Consider the following 25,805-nt stretch of genomic DNA (forward strand, 5'->3'; position numbering starts at 1 on the left):
TTTTTTTTTGTTAGTTACATCAGAGCTTAGTACTTTATGTACTTTATGTACCAAGAAGTCCAAAAAACACCCTAACGCACACCCCCCAGTCAAGTTTTCAATGTTCTTTAGAAATGTATACAAAAGGACCTTAGAACAGATACAAGAAACACCTGTCTCTACTATATATAGTCAACGCTTTCACCAAGAGTCAATAAACATAACCAATGACTATTGAATAAATTATAACTAAAAAACCAAATAAAACGTTCATTGTCCAGGCGACTATCGGCCACAAAAACACATGTCTGCCCAACGTCCGTGTCCACCGCCATTTGTACATCTCCACACGTTTAAACACGTTGCTCCTTCTCATTTCTATAAACATCTTCTGTTTTGATTTATACTCCCTATAATATCTAATCATGTCGCGCCATAACAGCGTTGATCTAGACTCGCCCGATCGGCCTTTCGACAACATCATCAATTTCCGCGATGTCGGGCGGGCCATTAACCAATTTTGTCGCAAAGAGTGAGTTGAGACGCGTCTTTGCCCTGGATCTAAAGATATTCAAGTATCTTCTAATTACAAAACTAACAATTCGTGTAGAATCTTGAAAGAAGGCGTGTTTTTCCGCAGTGCGAGGGTAATTCTAACCCCGCTCAATTATGACCCTGATGCGTCGATGCGTTGTCAGAGTAAAGGACTACCGGGAAAACAGAAACTAATTTGAAATTTCTAGCTCGACGATGCATCAGAACGAGATAAACGCCGATTAACAGAGGAACTACACATTCACACCGTCATCGATCTCCGTTCCCAGTATGTCAAATCACCAGAAAATCAGAAACCGAAAAAGCCAACCCCAGAAACTAATACCAACACAGGACAGAACACCAAATGGGCACACGGAAACGTCGAGCACAAAACGCCAAATCAGAGTCAGAAAAACCACCCAAAGAACCAATCCCAACAAACCCAAACGAACACCTCCTCGAAATCCCCGGCTCGGAACGAGCTCTAATAAGCCTAACAGGCAAAGGCTTCGAACGCGCCTTATTATCAAAACTAGACTGGTTTACATATCTGTAAAGTTCCCTTCTCCGTGCATGCGCAAATCATCGACATGCAAACAAATAACTAATACATAAACCAGGAAAATTATCGGCCTCGTGACAACAGGCTACCGCAGCGACGCAGTGCGTCTCGTATGCGGGACCGTAATGCAACCGCGCGGGCTAACAGGTTTAGCTCAAGACACGCTCGAATCCAGCATGGGCGAAATGCGCTCCGTGTTCGAGATCCTCGCATGCGAGGAGTCATATCCAACATTAGTGCATTGCACGCAGGGAAAAGACCGCACAGGTCTGGTTGTGTTACTTATGCTACTTCTTGTCGGGGGTGTGCCGGTGGACGCTATTGTCGATGATTATAGTCGGTCTGAGCTGGAGCTTGTGTCTGAGCTTGAGGAAAGAATGGAAGAGATCAGGGCTATTGGGCTTGGGGAAGATTATACCCGTTGTCCACCTGGTTTTGTTGCTGATACGACAGAGTACCTGGAGACTAGGTATGGGGGTGTGAGGGGCTATTTGGAACGAGTTGGGGTAGGGTTTGAGATGCAGGAGAGGATTAGGCAGAAGTTTATGGTTTAGGGGGCTTTTTTCTTTTTCTTTTGGGATAGGGGTTTGACGGATTGTATTTGATATGGGATTTGTAGATACGATAATGAGCTTGGCATACTTGGGATGGGTCTAGCGTTTCTGATTATATGCATGAGATAATAAATGGTGGAGGATTGCATGTTTTTTTATTTCATGTCTGTTGAATAGATTGAGAAAAAAGAAGTCTATGAAAGATTCAAGGATATTAACGTTATTGAATTGCTATATAAGAGGGACTAAATATCCAAGGCCAACGTATCGGCTCTAACAATGTCTGCCCAGCCCGAAAACACCATATATATGAGTATCTATGACAAGGTATAAAAAAAAACATTAACAGAAGCAATGTATAGACATCGTACACGTCGTATAAGTAAATACAGGAATCTGAAATCAGGAGAGAGAATTAGTTCAGACCCGCTGGCCACGGTAGTATCCGGTGCTCGGGCCCACCGAGTCATGGGTCAGCGGCTCTTCGATGGAAACACCTTCTTCGTGTGTTCCACTGAATCCACCCCGGCTCATCAGGTATTTCTCACCCTGAGGCACGTGGTTTCGGGTGCGCACGGAAGGCAATAAATCGGCGACGAAGGAGACAACGTAGCCAGTGAAGACGAAAGCAATACACCACTCGAGAACCGCGCCAGGGTTTTGCTTAGACGCATTCTTGCTTCCAATGCACACACCGAAGCCGATAGCGAGTGCGAGCTCAATGATGACGAAAGCAAGCTTGATAAAGAAGCTGACGAGCAAGATACGATGATCGCGACGGTAGAAGATCCCGATACGGAGGTACTCGATGCAAACCAAGATTGCACTAACCACGTATCCAGCACTAGAGAGTAATTGATTGGTTAGTTGGTTGTTGACTGCATGGTTAAAAGGAGGCGGTGACTCACATGAAAAGACCAAGGAACCCGTCGTGCAATTTCGGGTGGCGGAGGGTATCAAAGATAGAGAGCAGGATCAGACCGGCTGCACCAGCAATCGCAAAGAAGATTGAAAGAATAGCGCATGTCTTGTCCAATCTACCCTTGTTCGAAGCTAACTGGTTGGAGTGTCGAAGCCACCGCTCGGAGAGGAATGCTAAATCAAGGAAAACGACAGTAACCACGCTGCCTGCAATGAACAGTGGCTTCAAGCCTTGCGCTCCGACATCTGAAATGTACCTATAACAGTCCTGTTAGCGCATGGATGGGCTGATAGTGGAAAGAAAAACATACGCAATGGTCTGTCCGTCACTCATACTAGCATAGTGCGGTTTCCCGTCTTTGACCCAGATGACCAACATGGCAATCAACATTGCTAATACCGTGTTAGCTGCAGCCCAAAACAAGATATCTAGTCCAGTCCAAGGATGCCTTACCAACCCACATGCAGGCTGACACCAACGGAAACATCCAAAATGATATAATCCACATGTTTGTGACTTTTGATTTGTGTTTCGAGAACGATTGTGATGCAATAGAGCTATGTGAGAGCTCTGTATGACCGCTAAAAATCCAGATCAACGAGAGTGGAAGATTTAAACCAATGCGAAACGAGAGTCTATAGAAACCTGTCAGTCGCAGCTTCTCCACGCGATGTTTATTCCAGAAAGGTGGAATGTGTGGATTCCCGGAATTTCCCCAATGTAACTCACCTATATCCCTGTATTTATGTACAATATTCCACCAGAATATAGCCTTCCAGGCTCAAATGGCAAGTTTAAAGGAGGCGACAGTGGCGCTTAGATGACAAAGAGATATCGAATTGGAACCGGGACAACAATGATGCGCAGGGGGATCTATTTAGGTGTTTGTGGTACTAGATACCTGGAAAGGAGAAACAGAAAGGAAATAAACATCAGAGGAAACAGTCAATATTATTCTTTCAACGCCCCTAACTGGAGATTACGGATATAAAGACGTCATAACCAGGGCTATGCCAAGGCAGAAAAATTGTGCGCCCCCACAGCCTGGTTGAAACGATCGGCCTCAATATTTACTACAATAGTCGATTCTGCTTACCATGTAGTTGTATTACCCTAAATCGTAGCCATTGTACTATTAACATAAGCGATATCCATGGAGTGCCTGTAGGGATCTACGGATGAACCGGGTGGCTGAATACTTGGCATACTAAAAAACCAAGGTCAAGGGGGCTCAGACGCTTTCAGCCACGCTGTATGTACACAAAGTAGTGTAAAGAGGTCCACTTATGGACAAAATTAAACTTCAAGATGAATTCCATGTTCTTACGATTTATCCACATAGAAGCCAAAAGCGGAAATAATGTGTTTGTATCACCGATCTACCTAAAACGCCGCGGAAAGACCGCATGGAATCGGAGAAAAAAAGAAATTTAAGAGAGCACAAAAAACCCCCCCCAAACCGAAATTTTTAGAGGGAGCTCAGGGACAGCCCTGAGAGACACTTCAGCTGCATCTGCTGGTCCGTTTACGGGTGGTTCCAGCAACCGGACGCTTCTGCGTAACTGCAACTGGGACCATGCGCTCCACCTTGCCCACTTTGACGACCTGCACTTCATCTTCGCTGCTCTCCGGTTCATCTTCACTAGATTTCTCCAACCCTAACTTGACTGAAGCAGCTAGGTCTCCCCGGACCTGCGGTGTGCCTTGCGGGCGTTTACCCGGAGATTCATAAATTGGGTATGGAGGTCCTGAGGGGTAACTCATTCGACTCTGCTGCCCAGCCCGGAGATCGGTGGGAACCTGCGGTTGGTATGGGGGTTCCCCGTGTGGGCTCATCTGCATTGGATTGTAGTAGGGTGGGACCCATTGAGGGTCGTCTGGCAGTGGCCGTTGAAACGTAGGCGGTTGTTGCATCGACTGTGGTCGGACATTGGGGGCAAAGCGCTCAGGAGTGTATGTTGGATAAGTAGGTCGAAGTGGTGAACTAGACTGCTGGGGACGAAGAGATTGTGTCGTTGGAGTCCGGGGACGAGCAGAAGAAGAGCTAGACGGCCGGCTCCCAGCCGTCCCACGAGCCCAGTTGCCAAGTCCATCAGGTGCGAAGGCCGAATATGCGCCAGGGAGGTGCTCTGGCGTACCAACTACTGCGCTCCGTCGGGACGATGGGCGCGACGTCACTTTGACAGAACCGGTGGATGGGCGCCGGCTTCCGCTTGAGCTGTCTGTTTGTTGGCGTTTACGCTCCAAGGCATCCAGTTCCTGTTTCGACAACCGGACATTTTTCCTCCCCAGAGCTTGAGCGCGGCGAATCCGCTCGAGCGCTGTGTCCACTAATTGATCTTCCTTGTCCCGCATAGCCAATTGGATCGCATATGCCACCGTGCTATCCTCATAGTCGTATAGATCGAAATCTCCCCCATCTACTAATTCAGGTTCATCCATCAGATCCTCATAATCCGCAGGTCGTCTCCGTGGCCCTCGCCCTCCATACTCCATCTGCCTGTGTCGACCGCTCCGTACAAGCTCCCGCCCATATGCATCTTCCTCGCTATCCACCTCCTCCAGTCGTGTCTCCTCCCACACCCCACGTCCCCTGTTATTTCTCCCCGTTCGTGCCCCTGGTGGTCTTCCCCATGGGGGCATGTCAAAAGGAGCTCGCGGCCGACCACCTAGACCGCCTCCTCGGAAAAAGCATTCTCGATCGGTTTATCCAGAAAAGCGGCGTGGCCGAAAACGGTCACGCCGGTTGCGCCAATCAACCACAGGGCGGTTGTGAAGGGAGAGGAGAAGATGCCGACGGGCACACCGATGATGAGTAGTCCGGTGTAGAGCTGCGAAGTGGTGAAGCGAGCGAAGCCCAGATCCAGATCCCGACCTTGTAGCATGTTGATTCCCCAGAGACCACAGCTCACAAAGATCATGTCGAACAATAGCCACATGTTTGTCAGTAAGCTGTAAATGCTGAGCATCACGAACACAACAGCATAATTGCTGGAGAAATAAGCCAGGTTGTAATTGACTCGGCTCTGAGCTTCGGCGAAGTTGGCGGGCTTGGATACACGCTTGATGTCGAGGAACTCAGAAATCGGGCGTAGATTGGCGAAGCGTGAGCTCAAAGAGGTGCTGCGAAAGCTGTTGAAACGATCGCCAAAACGCGAAGTGAGCGCGTCAATTGGAATAGAGACCATTTTGAATGAAGATGGTAGGAAAGGGGTGGAAAAATCAAAGGTTGAAAATGGGACAGGTAATATAGGTGATAGAGTGGAGAGGAAAGAGAGGGCCGGAGAGAGACACGTCGGAGAGGCAGTCACTTTCTTTTTTTTTTGGTCTTTTCCCCTTTCGATTTTAGTCAAGAAGCACGGTCGTTTCACCAAGAGTTTCTCAAGTAATAAGACGAAATAGACAGCAGAGTTAGATAGAAATAAAATGACAATGTCAATTGTCTCTCTAATGATAGTAACGGGTTCCTGAGGTCAACCAGTTCCTGGCTCCCTGGGCAATTTGCCTAGGAACTCCTGCAAAGAAAACAGAAGAAAAGTAAAAAGAACTACACATAGAATCTAGATCTCTCTCTATATATATCATCTTCAGATGCAATTATTCATGCAGAGCCCAACTGTATTTCTCCTCAAAGTAAAAAACAAAAAAACACCAATTCAATTGGGGCCACGTTTGATCTTCGTGGTGGATAAACGCCCGACCGCTTTTTTTTTTCCCTACATGTCCTCCACTAACACACAGCCTATTCGTTCAGTATACTTCACTCGTTTCTGGCTTCTGCGGCATTGACCGCTCCATCATCATGAAGCTGTTTGCTTTTCTGTCGCTGTTCGTCTTCTGCGGCCTCGTCTCTGCCTGGTCCAAAGAAGGTGGGTATCGTTTCCCCGGGCCAGATCCCCATACTGACATTGAACAGACCATGAGATCTTTGAGCTACAAAACGACGTGGCCACAAATGAGGGTGCTAATGTGACCTTCTACGGTACGTGTCTTCTCCCTAGCATTGCCATTGTCATTGCAATTGTCATTACTTTCTTTTTATTTTTATTTTCAGGGATACGTATCTAACTTCTATACCCGACCCACTGCAGACCTCCTCGAGATCCGCCCCAATGCCAATCAGGAACAAATCACCAAGGCCTACCGCAAGAAGTCGAGAACCATTCACCCGGACAAGGTCAAGCGCGCCTTCATCGCCAACTATGCCAAGGACAAGAGCAAGGCCACTTCCCACCAGGGGGTCAATGTCAACAAGGGTCCTTCCAAGCGCGAGATTGACGCCGCAGTCAAGAACGCCGATGCCCGCTCTGCCCGTCTGAACCTCGTCGCCAACGTCCTGCGTGGCCCCAACCGAGAGCGTTACGACCACTTCCTCAAGAATGGCTTCCCCCTGTGGAAGGGTACCGGATATTACTACTCGCGCTTCCGTCCTGGTCTGGGCTCCGTGCTGGTGGGTCTGTTCCTAGTTTTCGGTGGTGGTGCTCACTACGCTGCGCTGGTCCTTGGCTGGAAGCGCCAGCGCGAGTTTGTGGATCGCTATATTCGCCAGGCCCGTAGAGCTGCCTGGGGTGATGAAATGGCTGTTCGTGGTGTCCCTGGACTCGACTCGGTCGCAACCGCGCCTCCTCCTGCCCCTGAATCCGGTGATACTGGTGCCGTGGCTGTCAACCGTCGTCAGAAGCGCATGATGGATAAGGAGAACAAGAAGGATAAAAAGGGAGGAGGTGCCCGTGTGAGCGCTCGTGCCTCCTCTGGTACTTCCACCCCCACTGAGCAGCCTGTCAGCACTGGCGAGCGAAAGCGCGTCGTTGCTGAGAATGGAAAGACCCTGATCGTCGATTCTATTGGCAATGTCTTTTTGGAAGAGCAGAACGAGGCTGGCGAGCGCCAGGAGTTCCTGCTCGACATTGATCAGATCGAACGCCCTACTATCCGTCAGACAATGGTGTGCCAGCTTCCCATTTGGTGCTTCAACAAGACTGTTGGTCGGGTCTTGGGAACTGGAACTACCGAGGAGGAAGTAGATTCCGATGAGGCCGAGGAGCCCCTAGCTGAAGAAGCCGAGACCACTGCCACCTCAAACTCCCGCTCTCGAAAGCGTAACAAGCGGTCCCAGCGATCATAGAGCTGGGCAGCTGTGTCGCTGCACCTCGGGCGTTAGTTGTTGTTTTCTCTGCCTGTGGGATCATCACAAAAGTTCCCCAAGGTTGCTTTACTATACAATTCCTGCTCGAATTGTTGGCAATACCCAAGTAGAACCAAAATGTACACATAAGTTTTTTTTCTCAAATTCAAAATCTTAGGGCAAAAATTAGCTGTGCACGGTCACAGGGTCATTGGTGATCCTATTTGTGTACGATATGTACTCCATACTTGCAGATCCATCTCATGTGTGGCACTCCATACTATGGACTATACCTGCGAAGACCGGTTTGCCACAGTAAGATCTGTACATCATACTTGTTTGGTGGGTTTATAGGCGGGTCCGCCGTACAATACAAGGGATAGTGCAGTGCACACAACTAGTGCGGTGTACAGCTGTCCGACGCCGTCCTATCCACCGGCTTGGGCACCAACACTTGTCTAGTTTAGTACAAATAGGAGACTTCAACATATCTCTGGACTTGGTTCAAATTTTCAGATGTTTCATTGTCGATAAAAAAAACAACAGCTTTTCCAAACAAATCAACTCTATCGGATTCAGACAGGCCTCCCAGCTCATGGCAGCATCAAAAAGTGACATAGTCCAACAAGAAAACAGAGTTAGGAGCAAACAAGCAGAAAAAGAAGCAAAGGACAGTAGGTGTATCATCATCGTGATCGTCATGTGTTGAATTTCAGCAAAGCATTGCAAGTCGTGGAAAAGGACGGGACCCGGAAAGGGACCTCAGGCGCTCGAACAGAGCAGCCAGTTCAGGGATATCGCCTACGCAAACATTTTGGCGATGTTCACGAGACTGCCAATGTTCTCAGACATACCCCTACCGCCACCATTACCTCCACCAGAAGACTTTGCCGCACCACCAAGCGCACTCGTGACAACATGCGGCAAGCGAATCCCAATCATGGCAAGCAGCTTTGGCAAAACACCGCTGGTCAGGAGCGGCACGATAACCATCATCAAGACCTTCATGGGGTTGCGACGAGCCCAGCGATAAATATCGCGGAAGAGACGCTTGATGTCGCGGATCATGCGCTGGACGAATCCCTCACGGGGGCGGGCCCGTCGCGACGAAGATGAGAACGACGACAACACAGATGGGCTTGATCGGCCTCCTGCTCGGCTTCCACCAAACCCACTGAAGAAAGATGGCGCTGATCGCGACTGGTGCGTGGAGTGGCCGGATTTGCTGCGTCTGCTGTGCGTGCTGTGGCTGCTAGGCGTGGGTGATGACCGTCGCCTCACGTATCCATTCGACGACACTGCGCTAGATCTACCGTCGAACCAACCCATTGTATTGGTTTGGTGATGTGGAAGCGGAAGTTGAAGCTTACGGGTGCAACTTTGCGCACTTGGGGGCCAGAGGTTTCTGGTCTGAGGGAATGTGGGTGTTATGAGTGGGATTGCGGTAGGTTGGTACACAAAGAAGGTGGGTTTGAGATGTTGCTTCGTGACAATGCCCCTGATGATCTCTTTGAAACTTTTTTTGACCCTCTGCGTGGCAATTGAAAAAGTGAAAGAGACAGATGCAAGTCAGCCACTAGCTGCTGCGGAAATGCGCAATTTGAAGTCTAGACCAATGTGTGCACCCGCTTTGCGGATTTTCTATGCAGGAAATTTCTTTGACAGCTGGCACAATCGAGATTCTAAGGGGGGTTCGTAAACAGCGCCGCATGCTAATTTCAGACGAATCAATGGGGCCTTCAGATTGGACTGATCGGTCACCCCTAGTGGAATAAAGGTGGCTGGGGTTTAACCGGCTAAACTTAGTCTTAAACGACATTCTGCGGTAGACAAAGTACCCAGAGAGTAAAGAAATCCACTCTCGGTGGTCGAAATAAGAATTATCCTTCAAAATTATTTTCGAATATTACTGTTGTCTCTTGGAGTATAAGGATGTACATAGTTGTTTAAAACCTGACAGTTGGACCATGGAACTTGATGGGGATCAATGCCTAAGGCGATAACGACGTCACTTCATGTGATAGCTTTCCATGGAAGACTCTCTCCAGATTCTTCTTCGAGTCTATCATTAGTCTAGCATACTACGGCTTTTTCTTGCTGAACCCCAGAAACAGGTGTGATCATGTCGAGTACGTTAACTATTCCCACTCTCTTATCGAAATATATACTAACTTTTGACTAGAGCCCGATTACTGTAAGACCTCTCCCGAAGGCCCAACTGACTGTTCTAACTAACACATACCAGACAAGACTCTAGGCATCGCTCAAGATGCTACTCAACAACAGATCCGCAATGCATATAAGAGGTGAGTGCACCACAACCAGCCTTGGGATAAAACTCTAACCAGGTCCAGGGAATCACTGAAATCCCACCCCGACCGAGTCCCCGTCGACTCTCCGGAGCGACCCTCACGCACACAGAAGTTCCAGGAAATTAACGACGCCTACTACACTCTCTCAGACCCTGCGCGCCGCCGGGAGTATGATGCTACTCGCGCATACCAAGCAGCTGACGAGGAAGCCGAAGCGGAAGTCCCACCAACCGGCGCCGGCGGTTTCCCCTGGTCCAGCTTTGGATTCGGTGGTAACCGCGATGAACGTGACAGTGACCAGTTTGGCTCCGTCTTTGAAGAGATGCTGCGCGAAGAGGGTCTGGCTGAGGAGAATGAGGGACAAGGCGGGAGGCGGACTCGCCCAACCGGGCGATTTTGGGCGCTGGTTGGCGGCATCAGTGGTGGTGCTATGGGCTTCATTGTTGGCAATTTGCCTGGTGCGCTGGCTGGCGCTGTTGCGGGTAATCGTATCGGCGCGGTCCGAGATGCTAAGGGCAAAAGTGTCTATGAGGTTTTCTTGGACCTTCCAACGCAGGATCGGACGAGGCTCCTGAGTGAACTTGCCGCTAAGGTTTTCCAGTCTACTATGGGACGCTAAATTTGTCTAATTCTGGGTTTCTGAGCGGTTGGGCGTTGAGGATTTAGGGATTTGGAAGCTGAGTCTTACAGGCCTTGGTGGGAATTGGGTTGGGTTGGATATTCAGACTATACATGTCTACGTGGCTATGGACCAATTATTACAGCATGACATACATGTCCCAAGTATATAAACAAGTACCTAAGTTAAGATAATTCTCAAGCATGTTTCCAAGACTCTGATGATTCCAGACCCCTCCATCTCTTATCGATAACAGTCAGGCACAAGAGTCTAGGTAGGTAGGTCTGGATGTCAATGCTGCACAACATAGCATGGTCCAGGACGGCAACGTATACAAGATCAATTTAGTTCAATGATCAGCGTGAGTCATTCTATATAATAATCAGTCCCCCTAAACAAGTGAAACAGACCAGGTGGCCTTCTATCTGCATCTGGACCTCACGCTAAGCTCCGCCTTCGCTCACCGCTTGCGGCCAAAATAGGCCCCTCTCTCTATATTTACCCCCAAGTTGCCCGCAATTTTCATCTTTGAGAAATTCCTTATTGAGATTCAATTGAACAAATTCTTCAAAATGACTGAAGCTACCAGTGTTTACCCCACGTTGCAGGACCGTCCCATCAAGAACACCGTTGTTCTGTTTGATGTTGATGAGACTCTCACCCCCGCGAGACGGGTACGTCGCAATGAGACTCACTGCTGTTCAGTTATCCTAATAGATTTCTATTACAGCATGCCTCGCCAGAGATGCTCGAGTTGCTCTCTCGATTGCGCCACAAGGTCGCTATTGGATTCGTTCGTCTCCTCCCAATCAATACACCCACCCTATTCCTAACATGATTCAGGTTGGCGGCTCAAACCTTGTGAAGCAGCAAGAGCAACTCGGATCACCCACCATTGATGTTACCACCATGTTCGATTTTTGCTTCTCTGAAAATGGTCTCACCGCATTCCGCCTCGGCAAGCCGCTTGCCAGCAACAACTTCATTCAGTGGCTCGGGGAAGACAAGTACCAATCGCTGGTGGATTTCGTTCTCATGTTCATTGCCAAAACCAAGTTGCCCCGCAAGCGCGGTACTTTCATTGAGTTCCGGAATGGAATGGTTAACATTAGCCCCGTTGGACGTAATGCTAGCATCGAAGAGCGTGATGAGTTCCAAGCGTACGTGCTGATCTTGCATTCACTATATCAAGGTGATCATGGATACGACAATGGGCCAGCTGACTGACCTGCGCTATAGATTCGATAAGATCCACAACATCAGAAAGACCTTGGTGGAGGCCTTGAAAAAGGAGTTCCCTGATTACGGTCTCACGTAGGTCTTTGTCCAGCGGGTTTTGCCTTTGGTATGGTGCTAATTGATCCGCCAACATAGCTACTCTATCGGCGGCCAGATCTCTTTCGACGTCTTCCCCACCGGTTGGGATAAGACCTACTGCCTGCAGCACATCGAAGCTGAAAAGGGCATCTCGGGTATCGATTACAAAACCATCCACTTCTTCGGCGACAAGACTTTCGTCGGAGGAAATGATTATGAGATCTACGAAGACCCCCGCACTATTGGACACTCCGTTGATGGTCCTCTAGACACCATCAGCCAGCTGAAGAAAGCCTTTGACCTATAGGTACGAGGTTAGATTGAGTGTCAAGTAGCCGAAAGGGCATGGATTTGTGATAGCGTTTACATGCGAAGTCTGATTTGGATATTTTCTGAAGACAGCCTTAGGTAATGATCGATCAAAATAGTCCTCTAATTGCATGAAAGGAGAATATAACTCTTAAGAAAAATGTTTTTCCAGGCAATGCGGGTATGCGGGCACCGGGACCGGGAAACTCCAGGCTGGAAGCGTCGATCTTTCCCGATATCCTTTAGTCATCCTGATCATTTCAGGCCTCGGAATCTTCCAAGCTTTCCTTTTTTTTTGGCGTCACTCTTGATCAGTTTCAAGCGCAGTTATTGAATAAATTATACGCTTGCCCACTGTCATTGACATGGCGCCACAAAAAAATATCGCGGATGTCCCGCGCAATATCCTTCCCCGCCTGACTTGGAACAGCTCCTCTTCGCGTCCCTCCGTTACCATCACCCACCATCCTGCGTTTACCACAAGTCCAAGACAACCACTTCCTCAAGGCTGGAGTCCTTTAAAACGACGATTTCATTCTCCAAGCCCACCTTCTCAGTCTTCTCGACTCATCTCAACATCCGCCCGGGATGTTATCTCTGCATACCTTGTTTCCCGAGGAACCTCTATAACCACCCCGGCAACGTCTACAATCCAACGCGGCAATCCGATCCGGCACAATGGTGTATACGTGGCTACCTATCATCCCGCTCGTCGCGCCTTTCATGCGACACCAGTTCGGGCCCGCGATCATCACTTTGACACCCTGAAATTCGTGAAGCGCCTGCAGGCGGAGGGCTTCAGCGAGGAACAGTCCGTAGCAATGATGCGGGTATTGAACGATATTATCCAAGAATCAATCCAGAATCTTACCAAGACAATGGTCCTCCGAGAAGGTATGAGAAGGCGCATCGCGGCTTTATAATGCTTGTCCGGGTATCTAACGGGAAACGCTTTAATAGATTCAGAGAGATCAACCTACACCCAAAAAGTGGATTTTGCTAAATTGCGCTCCGAACTACTCAACGCAGACTCCACAGAGGCACAGTTGACCCGATCATCACACGAGAAGATCGCAGCGGACCTCGCTAAACTTAACTCACGACTCCGGGATGAGATCGGACGTACACAAGCATCGGTCCGGTTGGATCTGAACCTTGAGAAGGGTCGGATTCGTGAGGAGGCAAATAGTCAAGAAATGCGTATCAAGGAGACTGAAACGCGAATTGAACAAGAGGTTGCTGGATTAAGGGAACGAGTGGAGGCTGTCAAGTTCTCTACGTTGCAGTGGCTTATGTATGATCCCCGAAGTATTTTGAGACCCGAGATTATGCTGACTTTCTTTTCTTTACAGGGGTGTCTGTACCGGTACTGCGGCCCTTATTCTTGGTGCCTGGCGCTTGTTTATGTGAATTTGGGACAAAAGTCTGCATTGGATATGGAGTGATTTTGTTTTTGGCTTGCTTTACATGAGACATGTATTGTCTCACAACTGCTCTTTTTTGTATACTACATGTACTCTCTACTCGTCTAGCCATGCTATATTTCTAAGTAGGTCAAGACAACCAAGCATTTCTTGGTAAATCTCAATGAAAATTGTTGAATAATTCAAATGTCGGGTACAATTGAGGTGTCGGGGGTTACATAAGGCTTGTGTCAGAAGTCCGATGCACCTTCCCCTCTTTATGCACCTTATCTCCAGGGGCAAGTCCAGCAGAGTACACATGTCATGCATGAATATTATTCCGTTGCATCGCAAGAGCCACTTTCAAGGTTACATAGCCTTTAGCCACCCGTCTTGGATAAAACCCAATATCCTGACTGGTTCATCTGGGTAGAGCTAACATGTTAGTCCCTCTAAGGCACTTGTATCAACTGATGATGGATCCCCGACCTCCAATGGAGTATTATTTTACCCGACTAGCTGCATGGCTGTTAACCATTCTTCTTCTCTGGCTTGTGGTTACGTTTCGCAATGTTTATAAATCGCATCACAGGTCCTGGAATCGATATTCGGTCCTGGTACTTAGTCAAGAACCACTGAAGCCCCAAGAGTCTTGCAAAACTGAGAGCACTGTTTGGTCTGTTGACCATTGCGATTTCAAATCAAAGGCGAACGAGACCCGCAGCAAGCCGAGAAGAGTTAATTTAACTTCCGGGCTACTATCTATCATGGTTTTACTCGCAATATGTGGGTTGTTGCTTTTGGGGCACCTTCCATCGGCTTTCTCGCTTCAAAGCGGACCGCAGTCTGTTACTGGCCTTCCATCCCAGGCATCTAGCCCAACTGGGTTGCAGGATTTCTTCCAGCTCTATCAGCCAATATCGCTGGCTTCCAGTGGGAAAGGCCACTGCAATATCGAGATGCTACTCATGGATCACGTCTTTGCAGTCAGTTATGGGGCGCCATTTGTTGGTAAGAAATCTCGATAGTCCACTTACTTGTACGTGTGGTCTAATTATTTCATCTAGGCAACTACGTGCCCCCAAACTGCGACTTTGATACTGTGCGAATTAATCTCACGGTCACCTCTCGGGGAAGGCAATATGACCGCCTGGCACTCATGTACCTTGGAGACAATGAAGTGTTCCGGACTTCGACCGCGGAGCCTTCAGCCACTGGCATTGTCTGGACCTATATTAAAGAGATGTCACAGTACAATTCGCTATGGAAGAGTCCCCAGAAGCTGATATTTGACTTGGGAAATATTATGAACGATATTTATACTGCCTCGTTCAATGCCACCCTTACTGCGCATTTCTCAAAGGAGCATAATGTCAAGACCGCGGATATGATTCTCCCAATCTCTGCCAAAAAGTCAGCATCAAACTCTGCAAGTGCCTTCCAACTTCCCACAGACAACACAACAGTCATGTACAAGATCCCCGCTGCAGCATCGCGTGCTGTTGTGTCCATATCGGCATGTGGACAATCAGAAGAAGAGTTCTGGTGGTCCAATGTCTTCTCTGAGGATACCGAAGACTTTGAAAGCACTGTCGGTGGGCTCTATGGGTACACTCCTTTCCGTGAAATTCAGCTCTATATCGATGGGATCCTTGCTGGGCTTGTCTGGCCATTCCCTATTATCTTCACGGGAGGCGTGGCTCCAGGATTCTGGCGTCCGGTTGTTGGAATTGATGCATTTGACCTTCGAGAGCCGGAGATTGACATTTCTCCATTCCTCCCCATGATGCAAGACGGGAAACAACATTCGTTTGAAATTCGGGTGACTGGGCTCAATGTCTCGCCAGATGGGACCGCCACATTTTCAAACACCGTGGGCTCGTACTGGGTTGTCACAGGAAATATCTTCTTATATATCGATGACGACAGGTCTAAAGCCACTACCATTCATCACAGCAAGGCGCCCACGGTGGATGCTCCCTTGCCAGTGTTTTCTGTGGCTCGGAATCTTATTCACAGTGAGGCCGGGGGGAACGATTCTCTGTCATACTCTGTCGTCGCCGAGCGAGATTTCACTGTGACCTCTTCCCTGTACTCTTGGTCTCAAAAGCTATCTTTCTCCAACTATGGTCTCCTCGACCAGCAAGGATACAGTCAAGTTAACACACAACTCACAACTGGCAATAACACTATTACTGCGCTCGGACACAAACCCATCTCAAACAGCATTACATTCCAATACCCTCTGGTTGTTAATGCAACTTACGGCTTCCCCCCGAATGGGACAACTATTGACGCTTGGATGGAGAGGGGTCTCGAAATCGAGGGAACAGGAGGGATCGGTATTTCCACTTATACCTTCAGCTCGGGGCCATCGTACCTAAACACAAGTCAGTCCGGCACGGCGCTGTATAAATCCATCACTGGTGGAAACTCAGGCTCTTGGGGCGAAACCAACCATGTTTTCGAAAGTCGGATGAATGGGCAATCATACCACCGATCTGTTCATGCAGTCAATAGTACCGTTGTACATGACACCGACCCTAACGGCAAGTCCTCACCTTCTTCTCCACAAGATAATGAGAATACTGGGAGAGACAGTGTGAGGGCTATGATTGGAAAGGGACCCGGGTCTCTGATAAACTAGTGAGTATGGCATAATATGACTATTTCTGGACATTAAGGTTCAATATTGCAAGGTAGACGATGTCTCTCCCGTTTGGGACACGGAGCTGGGATACAACGCGTCATGATAGAGTAGCGCCAGTAGTGAGTTTTTATGATCTTGTAGGAAATTTAGTAATTCTTTTTGCACAAATAATAGCCAAGTCGGAGATGAGACAAGGTCCCAGATAATCAGTTACCTTTGTTTCAATATTTCAGTCTCATTTGGCATTGAGCACAAAAAGCATACAAACTGCTCATCGTTGTTGCCCCAACAAGTTTGAATCTTATTTTATTTCTTCACATATTTTATCAGCCTCTTCTTGCCCCCCTCGCGTAACATTTCTTTTCGACGCGTTCTTGCAATGGAGCTTACCTCTCACAGCGTTGAGGGTACCGACCTGTTTATCCACCGACTAGGGGAGTAAGTTACTGGGTCTATCCACGGTATGAATAAGGGAACTGAGAAGAGACAGACTTTACCACACAGGCATCTTCTCCGATCTCACCATTCACACCACGGACCAAGCCTTCAAGGTGCACAGACTCATAGTCTGCAGCCGATCTGAGACTTTCTGCAGGTTCTTCTCTGATGTTTCCCCTGTGAGTTGCCCCCAAACCCAAGCTCCTTATTATTCACAGACCCAGCTGACTGTAATAACTACAGGAAAGCGAAGAGGCTCATGTGTTCGAAATTAAAGACGAGCATCCGCGAATCGTGGAAGCCATGATACGCTCGTTCTACGGACTACATTATGACATCAACCAATCCGATTTTCAAATGTCTCCCATGCTATTCAACGTCAGAGTATACTCCATTGCCGACAAATTCGAGGTGGAATATCTCAAAATCCAAGCAAAACTAACCTTCGTCACCCTCGCCCAAGAACACTGGAACTCAGACAACTTCCTGACGGCTGCTTTTGAAGCATACACAACGACACCACGGTTGGATCGAGGTCTGAGGGATGTGGTGGTTGCGGTTTGTCAGAAGCACAGGAGGTACCTGCGCGAGAAGAGCGCATTTGAGAGGCTGATTGAGGAAACACCTGGGCTGGCTACAGATCTTGTGCTGCTTTCGCATAGGTGGCTACCTCAACCCGCTTCTATGAGAGTTCGTATAGTCCAGTCTTTCACTTGTATGTCTTGTTTTGCAAAATGGCAGATCGAGGTCGGGGTGGCAGAGTATTTTATTGCATGTCCGTTCTGCCGGGATGACAAGGTTGGAGCTTTTTGAGTTCTTCTTGATTTACTTTGCGATGCTAGCTCTTTTTGAGGATATTGTGGTTCTTTTGTAATGCTAGTAGGAGTATTTAGCAAGGCAGAGTCATGCTTGGCTATATCCTTGTTATGAATAAAGTGGTTTGTTTGAGAATGGGGGAACGGATGTTATACGTCAAAGTCCGTGGCAGAGCTCGGTGTAGATAGTTCGATTGCAGCTGAGTTGCGGAATTGGTTCCTCCAAGCACTAGCGACACATTAGCATATTAGACTTTCTTGACCCGAGTTTGGCCATCAAGTCTCAGGATGAGAGCATCACCGATAAGGCGTAAGCGGTCAAAGATTAGATCGTAAAGAGTATAAGATTGGGGACGGTAGATATATTAACAGAGGTCATTTTCAAGGTGTTCCATCCTTTAAGCCATACACCGGTTAGCTAGTTAGTATTATGGCAGCTGGCCACATGCGAATCCTGACTATATATTATGTTTTTGTTTTTGCTTATCCTTACACCTACTATTTTACTATTCAGCCCGTTCACCTGAATGGCCTAAACACCATTATTTTGCACCTGTATATCCTGCAAGCGCCTGAAGATCACTATATGTGACATTTTACTCCTCGTATCGTTTTCTTGAACCCTAGAAGAGCCTGATACCAGGCTTACTAGGAGGACGCAAGTGAAGGCGTACGCAAGTCGTATTCATAGGGGAGGGAGAGGAGAAGATCTCGGCATGCGAGAACTTCTATCTGCCAAGTGCTGTGAGTTGTGGTCACCCACCGGATATTAGGGCCGAATATATACCGCTGCAATGGTAAACACATGTTCGGTTTGTTCTTATGATCTTTTGGCCTAACTCTTTTCCAGCCGGCGTTTCACAGCCAGCTGTGTATATATATATATCAATGTCTTCCACGTCAATAAATAGCATATTTGCCACAGCGTGCATAATTGCACTTTAAACAGAGGACACTATATGAGCACGCTCGGTTGCTCCCGCTTGAACAGCATCAAATGCTGAACGGACAGAAGAAGCAGTATTCTTTATCCCTTCCAGATACAGGGTCAAGAGCCTAGCTACCGTGTCAATATGACTACGGTGCTACTACCAGATTAATACCATTACTTACTCTACTACTTTCTACTGTAATACGACAGTATCTATGTAACTGGCGCAAATAACTGAGGTTCGGGCCGGGATGAACACCTGTGGACGTCTTGAACTTTGAAAATTTTTGGATACAATATGTTATGGATGCCTTGGTGCCTTAGGCATTAACCCTCTGTCCGACTACTCCGTATGGTGGAAATGTATGGGTCCAATCAATGGTATTCAACTCTCCGTATTGCTGTATTGACTTCCTGGCAATTTATACTGTCCTGATTACATAAGAAATATTACTGCATACTTAGGATTAATAAATCCTCCGGTATCCTGGTGTATCTGCGCCGACACACCCCCTCAGCGGTCCCAGTATACTTGCTGAGATCGCTGTATCATCTTATAATTCCTAGTCTATAAGATGGCCTATATCAACCATGTTGAGCAGTCGCACGAAGCTCTCATACTTTTGCCGAGTGAGCAATTTGGTGAGGCCATCAGCAACCATGCTTGCTGTAGGCACCCAGCGCACCCGTATTCGACCCTGTTGGACTTCCTGGCGGAGCCAATAGTGGTGAATATCGATATGTCGAAGCTTCGTTTCAAAAGCTGTGTCCTCGCTTATCAATAAGCTGATAGTCCTCTCGTTATCACAGTCGATTGTCAGGTGGTGTGACGGAGTAAAGGCGAGGTTTTGAAGCAATCGGCGCCACCATTGGAGCTGCTTTCCTGCCTCCGATAGGCCGAGTAGCTCTGCTTCTGTGGTTGACGTTGTCACTGTGGGTTACTTACTTGCTTTCCAGTCAATTAGACCGCCGTATACTTGACAGATATACCCAGCTGAGCTTTTTCTATCCGGGTGGTCTCTATACGAAGCGTCACTTACAAACTGCACCGAGTCGGTCCCAGTATTAGCTATTCCGTACTCAATCGCTAGGTTCCGGGTGGAGTAGAGGTAGGTAATAACTCGATCAGCTGCTTACTAGTGCTGTAGACCGGGGTTCGTGAGAAATTGCGCGAGCTTCGCGGTCGCCTTTGCAGCGTCGGGCCTAGTGATAATGGTGGCATACCCTGCTGAGCCCACCTTTTGCTGGTATAGCAGGATTTCCTTTGGCGTTACCACCCCCTAAAAAGGGGTCAATTCCTCAACCGGCAGTGGAGTATAGACTGGTGCCCTTTCTGTCAAGTGATATCGGGTAGCAATACTTATCACATAGCTATCTTAATATAACCAGAGCTTCTTTTGTTACCGGTCTCGAATGATTCGTATATTTAGGAACTATACTGCTTCTCCATGATCGGTCAGTTCCCAGTGTGCTTCGAGATCTCGCTCTAATTGCTGTGCCTACGCCTTTGCATTGGTATAACTGGCGATTAGGATATCATCTATATAGAAGAAAACCAGTAGTCCTTTTCCTATAAAAACGTATAGGTCTTCTGGCACTTACTGTAGACCTAGCTTACGGAGCACGCTTACTGCTTCTTGCTGCCAAAGTCGTAGTGAAATCCGTAGACCGTATAGCGCGCGACGTAACTTCCAGCATTTACCTAGGTTTTGAAATCCCTTAGGTATATACGTATACGTCTCTTGGTCTAACTTGCTGTTTAGGAACGCGGTGACAGTATCTCTCTGTCTTAGGTCAAGATCAAAGGCAGCAACCAAGGCAAAAATCATCCTCGCTGTCCTTACTGCTAGCGTAGCAGCTCTCTTTTCCTCGTAAGAGATAGTTTCAAGGTCTCCGCGTATACAGATACGGGCCTTAAGCTTCAAAAGGTACCCGTCCTGGTCAAATTTGTATAAGAACACCTATAAAAGAGGGAGAATCTGCTTCCCTCGGTCTCTTGGTTTCTTAATAACCTTAAAAGTCCCCTTTTTAGAGAGGGAGTTGATCTCCTTCCTCATCGCTGCGAGAAAACCTTCCTAAAATAGGTGGTTCATTATATCCTTCCAGTATTTTGGCGGTGGTGGGAGGTCGTCTCGGTGGCGGCGAGTGTCTGGTTTCTTAGCGTATAAGCCAGCGGCAAAAGCATAGAGTAGCGCCGGCGGTTCCACTTCTTAGGTAGTGCTTATCGCGTAGGCGAAGTCTTTTTCCTACCTTACTTGGCGTCTACGCCTACCACTGAGTATATTGCTGGTATCTATATCTCCGATTATCTCTCTTCTCGGAGCCAGTAGCTCTACCTAAAGTTGCTTCTCTAGTTCGTCTTCAGTGGTTTCAAGATCCGCTTCTTCTTACTGGATCTGGTCCCTTTGATCTCCCTCGGTATCCACCCCCTAACCAGAGCCAGTATACCTCTCTTACTCCTGCGGTGGGGTGATTGGTAGTGGTGGTAGGGGCTGTTCAATCGGAAAGGAACCTAGTAGTGCTTATAGTGGAGGGTCTAGGGTCGGCCAATATAACCTATCACCCACCCCCTAGACTGGGGTAGTCCCTCGTTGGTTGACTGTCATCTTTTAGACCTCTGCTTGCTGCGGAACCTCCTCTTACTGCTGTACTTACTGAGGCTCCTGTACTTCCTGTAGATCCTGAGTCCTCTCTTCTATTGTACTAGTCTCCTCTTAACTAGTAATTTGGTGGTTTATCACCTATACAACCTCCTTAACGGTGAGTTCCTGTGGTCCCGTTATAGCTGGTAGTGGGATAGGCTGATATTTCTTATAATCAGGGGTATATTTTCGTGTCTCGTCAATAACTATATCCCTGATATACCTCACTTTCCCACTATATAGGAACCAGATCTTCCAGATATTCGAGGCAAGGTATCCCACCACGAAGCCAATCTCTGTACGTAGGTTTATCTTATCGGACTGTACTTACTTCTCAATCCTGCAGTACACCAAGCTTCTATATAACCTAATATTTGATAGGTTTATCCTCGGCGCCTATAGTGCGACTTCCTTCCTCACTTCCTCCTATAGTACTACCCACCGATTCTCGGCGGCGATATACGTTAGTGTACAATTTAATAACTATACAGCGGCGCTTACGAACTCCGGCCATAGCTCCTTTGGGAGGTTCCCTTCGAGGGCGAGTATACGTATCCGGGTGATAATCATTCCACCTGATCTCTCAGCATACCTATTTATCTCTGAGTACCCTAGGGGGGAGTGATATATCAGGATACTATCGCTTATGAGACTATACTCCGCTGCTCTGCCAGCTGCTGCTTTATTGTCGTAGTAGAAGGCCTTGATTGGTAGCTTCCACTGATTTCTTACAAGTTATATAAACTGGTTGATAGCCAATTGATATTCAGGTTTCACTTCGTAAGTCATAATCCAGTGGAATCTCGGTCCTTCTAGGTAGAAGTGGGATATCCAGCGGTGCTTATTGTAGGCTAGCTGTAGCTGAATTAGGTCGAAATATACCCTTCCAAAACGTCCAAAGGTATATCCAACTTATCGTCTTGAAATCTACCTCGGAGCACTTCCTGTCTTATAGGTCTAATATAGAGATTCTTACTCTGTGCTTGCTCCTCCTTTATCGTTAAGAACAACGCTGTCTACTATAGTAGTAAGCTTTACTACGGTCCGCGGTTGAATATATACTAGGCGTCGGTGCCAAATTTTAGAGGAAGCCCTTGATTCCTGTGGCTTCACTGATTTCCGTTGTGCTTGCTGCACAGTATATACTTATTGTGGCGGAGCCTCGCCTGGCTTATCAAAGATCCAGAGATTGAATTGATCCTATAGGTTCACACAGATAATAGGTCTATTATTTGGGTCCCGTATACAGTTTGTACGTTAGCACCAGAGGCCGCCTTTCTTCTTTAGCATCGCGTACGACACGAGACTCGTATAGAAACTTGGTGAGTATAGAGCGTCGCTTAAGGTAATCTCTATCCTTCCCTTTACCGGGTATCTCCCTAAAAGTCTGACTTTACCTCTCCCTAGCACCTGCGTGGTACTATCTCCGGTTATTAGGTCAATTATATCAGGTGTGAAGTCGACGAATAGGGCTCGGTTATTGCAGATATACGCACTTGATCCGGTATCAAGAATCCACCGGTCACAGAGGGAGGGCTCGCCTACCTTTACCACAGAGAGCACGTGCTTGCTAATCTATATAGCTTCACTTAGCTTGCTTCGAAAAGTGGTTGCAAAGCTAACTTAGTTAGCGGATTCGGCTGGTTTTTCCTGTGCTTGCTGAGCTTACTGAGCTTCAGCTATCACTTTATCTACCTATTGCTTCTAAGCGTGGTCCTTTCCTAACTTCTTCTTTACTTTCTCTAGTTTCCCTTCGTTTAGGGTATACCCTTCTGGCCGAATCGCTTCGTTTAGGAGCCAGCAAGTAGTAACTTTATACTTCGGGTGTGAGCTACTATAAGGGCAGTGTCTCTTCTCAAACGGAAGCTTCTCTTACTTTATTTCCGGTTTCGCCTCTTGGTGACCTTGCTAGGTCGAGAAAGCGCCTTTTAGAGGAGTGGTTGATAACACCACCTATGCTCCTATCTCGCGATTCATCGCGCGGAATAATTCAAGGAGATCTCGGGTATCGTACACCTTCTTTTCTATCACTATTTCCTGGTATTTACCTTACCACTATATAGGTAGAACTTCTTTCACGGCGTGCAGGAAGTCCCTATTGGTATCTCCGTCCTTAATACTAAGACTAACCGCTTACTCCCTTAGCGAGTTCCACTTTTGAAGCCACTTATCGATATCTCCAGTCGGCTTCTGTATTGCAAACACTTTCTAACTTATTCGGATTTCCTCCTTATACGCGGTCGATCGAGCGAACCGAGACTTCAGATACACAAGTCTATCATACGGTGTACGATATATAATCAGTGCGAGGTGGTGTACTGGGTCAAGATAGGTGAGGATATATTCATTTATATCACTCAGTCCCTTTGCTTGCTTCTCCTATCGAGCATAGCTCATTTTATATACGTCTGCTTGGTCTCTCTATTTCCTTCGATCTGTTTCGGTGCCCTCTTCAGGATATTCTGGTTGTACCGGTTCCTTTAGAGTATCAGGTCGTTCAGTTGACGGGGTATCCGGGTTGCAGTGATCCCAGACATTTTTTTGCATTGCGTATAGCTGCACCTTCGCAAACCAGGTGAGCCATTGCGGTGCATCCTTCAGTTTATCGCCCTTTATAGCGGAGAGAATCGATGCTGTTTCCATTGCTGGATGCTGTGTTGTTTTGATGTGAAACAAGGGATGACTTTCTGCGGAGTGGCTTCGTGGAGGTTTATAAGACAGTTTCTAGCAAGTTGCTAGGTACTATATGCCGATATAGTAGTCTTATTCAGTGCGAACCGGGCTCATAACTGTCCGACTACTCCGTATGGTGGAAATGTATGGGTCCAATCAATGGTATTCAACTCTCCGTATTGCTGTATTGACTTCCTGGCAATTTATACTGTCCTGATTACATAAGAAATATTACTGCATACTTAGGATTAATAAATCCTCCGGTATCCTGGTGTATCTGCGCCGACACCCTCGATAGTAGATAGTTCGGGAGTTTGCTCCCTTTAGGAATTAACTCTCTCCCTCCTCTCGCTCTGGATACTACTTCGTAGTCTCCATCACAATATAATCGGTCGCAATTTGTCGATTTACCCCGTAGACAATGAACACAGAAGAGTCAATGCTCGAACCGTGCAGTCTTTCTGGAGTCAGGTCGTACTGAGGATACGTGGGAAAAAATACAGCCATTTTATCATAACAAAAATCTCGCGAAAGGATCTTAGACGATACTGTACGTTCCATCGATAAGTTTCGATACCGAAAAAGAATCAATTATTCAATACTATGAGACACTGTCTTGTCCGAGGCTCATCGCGATTCCAATTTCCTTCAGCCGATACCGGTCCTCACAAATGTGCCACGTAATATAGCCATTAATAAAGTCCTTCCAAAGCTTCCCAATAACACCGTTTTCTCCAACTGCATTACTGAAAATATACATAGCCTCAACTGTTTCCCCGCAAATCTGCTCCAGTACATCATAAGGGCTGCAACATGAGGTACGAGCTCTGTTCATGATGTTTGTGTTCATCTCGGTTCCAACCACGGACTCCTTAAAGAACGATAGAATATCATTCACATCGTCAATGATGTCCAGTATACCTGCAATAAAGGGTATATAGGTTGGCAAGTGCCCATTTTCTGCTGCAAGGTGCTCAGGAAATATGAAGTGGGCGTAAACTTCCCCAGCTCCGGTCTTGTCGCGTAAAAATTTGGATGCTCTTCGTCCAAACTTTGCGGGAAGCTCCAGGTCTGTCGCAAAGATTGTTTCAACTGTGTTCCCCAGCATGAAGTCGATGAAGCCTTTGGTAATGACCCCAGTTGAATAAGGGCCATAGAACTTTCCGGTTTCCGTAGTAACGAGTTCCAACCACAAATTCACAACGGGATCATCACACTTGATACCATGAAGACCATTGCAGGCACCAGATGAAATCTTCTGAAGATCGGGGAGGATTTGTTCGAGGTCCTGATCTACTTTATCGTCCACATAGAGGAGAAAAGTGGTGTGAAGCGCAAGATACCGTTTTAACTCGTGGCTAGCATGGGGATACCACTTATCTGCAGCGCTGGTACTTGCTGGTAAGATGATCAAAATGTGGCTCAGTTGGTGCTCCTGAAGATTTTGGGAAATGAACCATTCTTCGAGCTCCGCGTAAAGTTTTGTGTGAAATGGCCGAGCTGCCTGCTTGAGGTCAAATCCAACATTGTGTAGCCATGTTCGAAGGATTTCCTCTGGCTGCTTGTTGATGACTGTCATGTTTATAAGAGTAGTCACCTCGAGCAAACGAAAGTCTTGGAGAATAAGGAAACAACGTTGGACTGTAAGGTAGAATAAGATAGCCAATATTCTGAAGAGCAAACCGTGAATTGGTATAATTGGAAGATACTGAAGACTTCTGTTCCTCAGTCTTTATATCTTCCAATTATACCCCAATTTTCAGACTTGGGACTCTACAACAATGTCACACTGCATTATTATTACAAGTCGTATCCTCCTTTGTACTACAATTGCCGTTCTCCTTACCCATGAGCTTAGAGCTCTGATGACAATGTCACACTGCATTACTATTACAGATCATATCCACCTATAAACTGTACTTACCCTTCTTCTTACTCATACGTTGTACGCTTGAAACTATGATGATAATGTACTGCATTATTATTATAATTTATAATTATGTACTTCAACCTATGT

The 25,805-nt window shown here is 47.2% G+C and overlaps 12 protein-coding genes across 12 annotated transcripts; 7 read left to right on the forward strand and 5 right to left on the reverse strand.

Moving 5' to 3' along the window:
* Positions 1-404: 404 nt before the first annotated feature.
* Positions 405-1,632, forward strand: N7479_008198 (tyrosine-protein phosphatase; the record flags this gene model as incomplete). Its single annotated transcript, XM_057255892.1, has 5 exons — positions 405-511; positions 590-626; positions 723-802; positions 868-1,068; positions 1,137-1,632. The coding sequence occupies 5 exons, from the start codon at positions 405-407 to the stop codon at positions 1,630-1,632; spliced, it is 921 nt and encodes a 306-aa protein (XP_057109754.1).
* Positions 1,633-2,052: 420 nt separating this feature from the next.
* N7479_008199 (Frag1/DRAM/Sfk1 family protein) lies at positions 2,053-3,062 on the reverse strand (the record flags this gene model as incomplete). The annotated part of the gene is made up of 4 exons (XM_057255893.1): positions 2,053-2,476; positions 2,541-2,810; positions 2,865-2,946; positions 3,008-3,062. The coding sequence occupies 4 exons, from the start codon at positions 3,060-3,062 to the stop codon at positions 2,053-2,055; spliced, it is 831 nt and encodes a 276-aa protein (XP_057109755.1).
* Positions 3,063-4,057: 995 nt separating this feature from the next.
* On the reverse strand, positions 4,058-5,197 carry N7479_008200 (uncharacterized protein; the record flags this gene model as incomplete). The annotated part of the gene is made up of 1 exon (XM_057255894.1): positions 4,058-5,197. One exon carries the CDS (start codon positions 5,195-5,197, stop codon positions 4,058-4,060), a length of 1,140 nt encoding a protein of 379 aa, XP_057109756.1.
* A 26-nt stretch (positions 5,198-5,223) lies between these two features.
* Positions 5,224-5,742, reverse strand: N7479_008201 (putative COPII vesicles protein Yip3; the record flags this gene model as incomplete). The annotated part of the gene is made up of 1 exon (XM_057255895.1): positions 5,224-5,742. The coding sequence occupies one exon, from the start codon at positions 5,740-5,742 to the stop codon at positions 5,224-5,226; it is 519 nt and encodes a 172-aa protein (XP_057109757.1).
* Positions 5,743-6,356: 614 nt separating this feature from the next.
* Positions 6,357-7,679, forward strand: N7479_008202 (uncharacterized protein; the record flags this gene model as incomplete). Its single annotated transcript, XM_057255896.1, has 3 exons — positions 6,357-6,423; positions 6,471-6,536; positions 6,646-7,679. 3 exons carry the CDS (start codon positions 6,357-6,359, stop codon positions 7,677-7,679), a joined length of 1,167 nt encoding a protein of 388 aa, XP_057109758.1.
* Positions 7,680-8,480: 801 nt separating this feature from the next.
* Positions 8,481-9,008, reverse strand: N7479_008203 (uncharacterized protein; the record flags this gene model as incomplete). Its single annotated transcript, XM_057255897.1, has 1 exon — positions 8,481-9,008. The coding sequence occupies one exon, from the start codon at positions 9,006-9,008 to the stop codon at positions 8,481-8,483; it is 528 nt and encodes a 175-aa protein (XP_057109759.1).
* A 793-nt stretch (positions 9,009-9,801) lies between these two features.
* N7479_008204 (putative DnaJ chaperone (Caj1)) lies at positions 9,802-10,610 on the forward strand (the record flags this gene model as incomplete). The annotated part of the gene is made up of 4 exons (XM_057255898.1): positions 9,802-9,808; positions 9,862-9,873; positions 9,925-9,985; positions 10,034-10,610. The coding sequence occupies 4 exons, from the start codon at positions 9,802-9,804 to the stop codon at positions 10,608-10,610; spliced, it is 657 nt and encodes a 218-aa protein (XP_057109760.1).
* A 572-nt stretch (positions 10,611-11,182) lies between these two features.
* sec53 (phosphomannomutase SEC53) lies at positions 11,183-12,234 on the forward strand (the record flags this gene model as incomplete). The annotated part of the gene is made up of 5 exons (XM_057255899.1): positions 11,183-11,284; positions 11,341-11,403; positions 11,454-11,770; positions 11,850-11,924; positions 11,985-12,234. 5 exons carry the CDS (start codon positions 11,183-11,185, stop codon positions 12,232-12,234), a joined length of 807 nt encoding a protein of 268 aa, XP_057109761.1.
* Positions 12,235-12,601: 367 nt separating this feature from the next.
* On the forward strand, positions 12,602-13,691 carry N7479_008206 (CCDC90 family protein; the record flags this gene model as incomplete). Its single annotated transcript, XM_057255900.1, has 3 exons — positions 12,602-13,130; positions 13,197-13,530; positions 13,589-13,691. The coding sequence occupies 3 exons, from the start codon at positions 12,602-12,604 to the stop codon at positions 13,644-13,646; spliced, it is 921 nt and encodes a 306-aa protein (XP_057109762.1). The 3' UTR covers positions 13,647-13,691.
* Positions 13,692-14,406: 715 nt separating this feature from the next.
* On the forward strand, positions 14,407-16,286 carry N7479_008207 (uncharacterized protein; the record flags this gene model as incomplete). The annotated part of the gene is made up of 2 exons (XM_057255901.1): positions 14,407-14,650; positions 14,707-16,286. 2 exons carry the CDS (start codon positions 14,407-14,409, stop codon positions 16,284-16,286), a joined length of 1,824 nt encoding a protein of 607 aa, XP_057109763.1.
* Positions 16,287-16,668: 382 nt separating this feature from the next.
* N7479_008208 (BTB/POZ domain-containing protein) lies at positions 16,669-17,540 on the forward strand (the record flags this gene model as incomplete). The annotated part of the gene is made up of 3 exons (XM_057255902.1): positions 16,669-16,727; positions 16,780-16,906; positions 16,971-17,540. 3 exons carry the CDS (start codon positions 16,669-16,671, stop codon positions 17,538-17,540), a joined length of 756 nt encoding a protein of 251 aa, XP_057109764.1.
* Positions 17,541-24,389: 6,849 nt separating this feature from the next.
* On the reverse strand, positions 24,390-25,367 carry N7479_008209 (uncharacterized protein; the record flags this gene model as incomplete). The annotated part of the gene is made up of 1 exon (XM_057255903.1): positions 24,390-25,367. The coding sequence occupies one exon, from the start codon at positions 25,365-25,367 to the stop codon at positions 24,390-24,392; it is 978 nt and encodes a 325-aa protein (XP_057109765.1).
* Between the last annotated feature and the right edge of the window lie 438 nt (positions 25,368-25,805).

Source organism: Penicillium vulpinum (genome assembly GCF_028829585.1).
Source record: "Penicillium vulpinum strain IBT 29486 chromosome Unknown utg000003l_segment0_segment0, whole genome shotgun sequence".
In the NCBI taxonomy this organism is placed as follows: domain Eukaryota; kingdom Fungi; phylum Ascomycota; class Eurotiomycetes; order Eurotiales; family Aspergillaceae; genus Penicillium; species Penicillium vulpinum.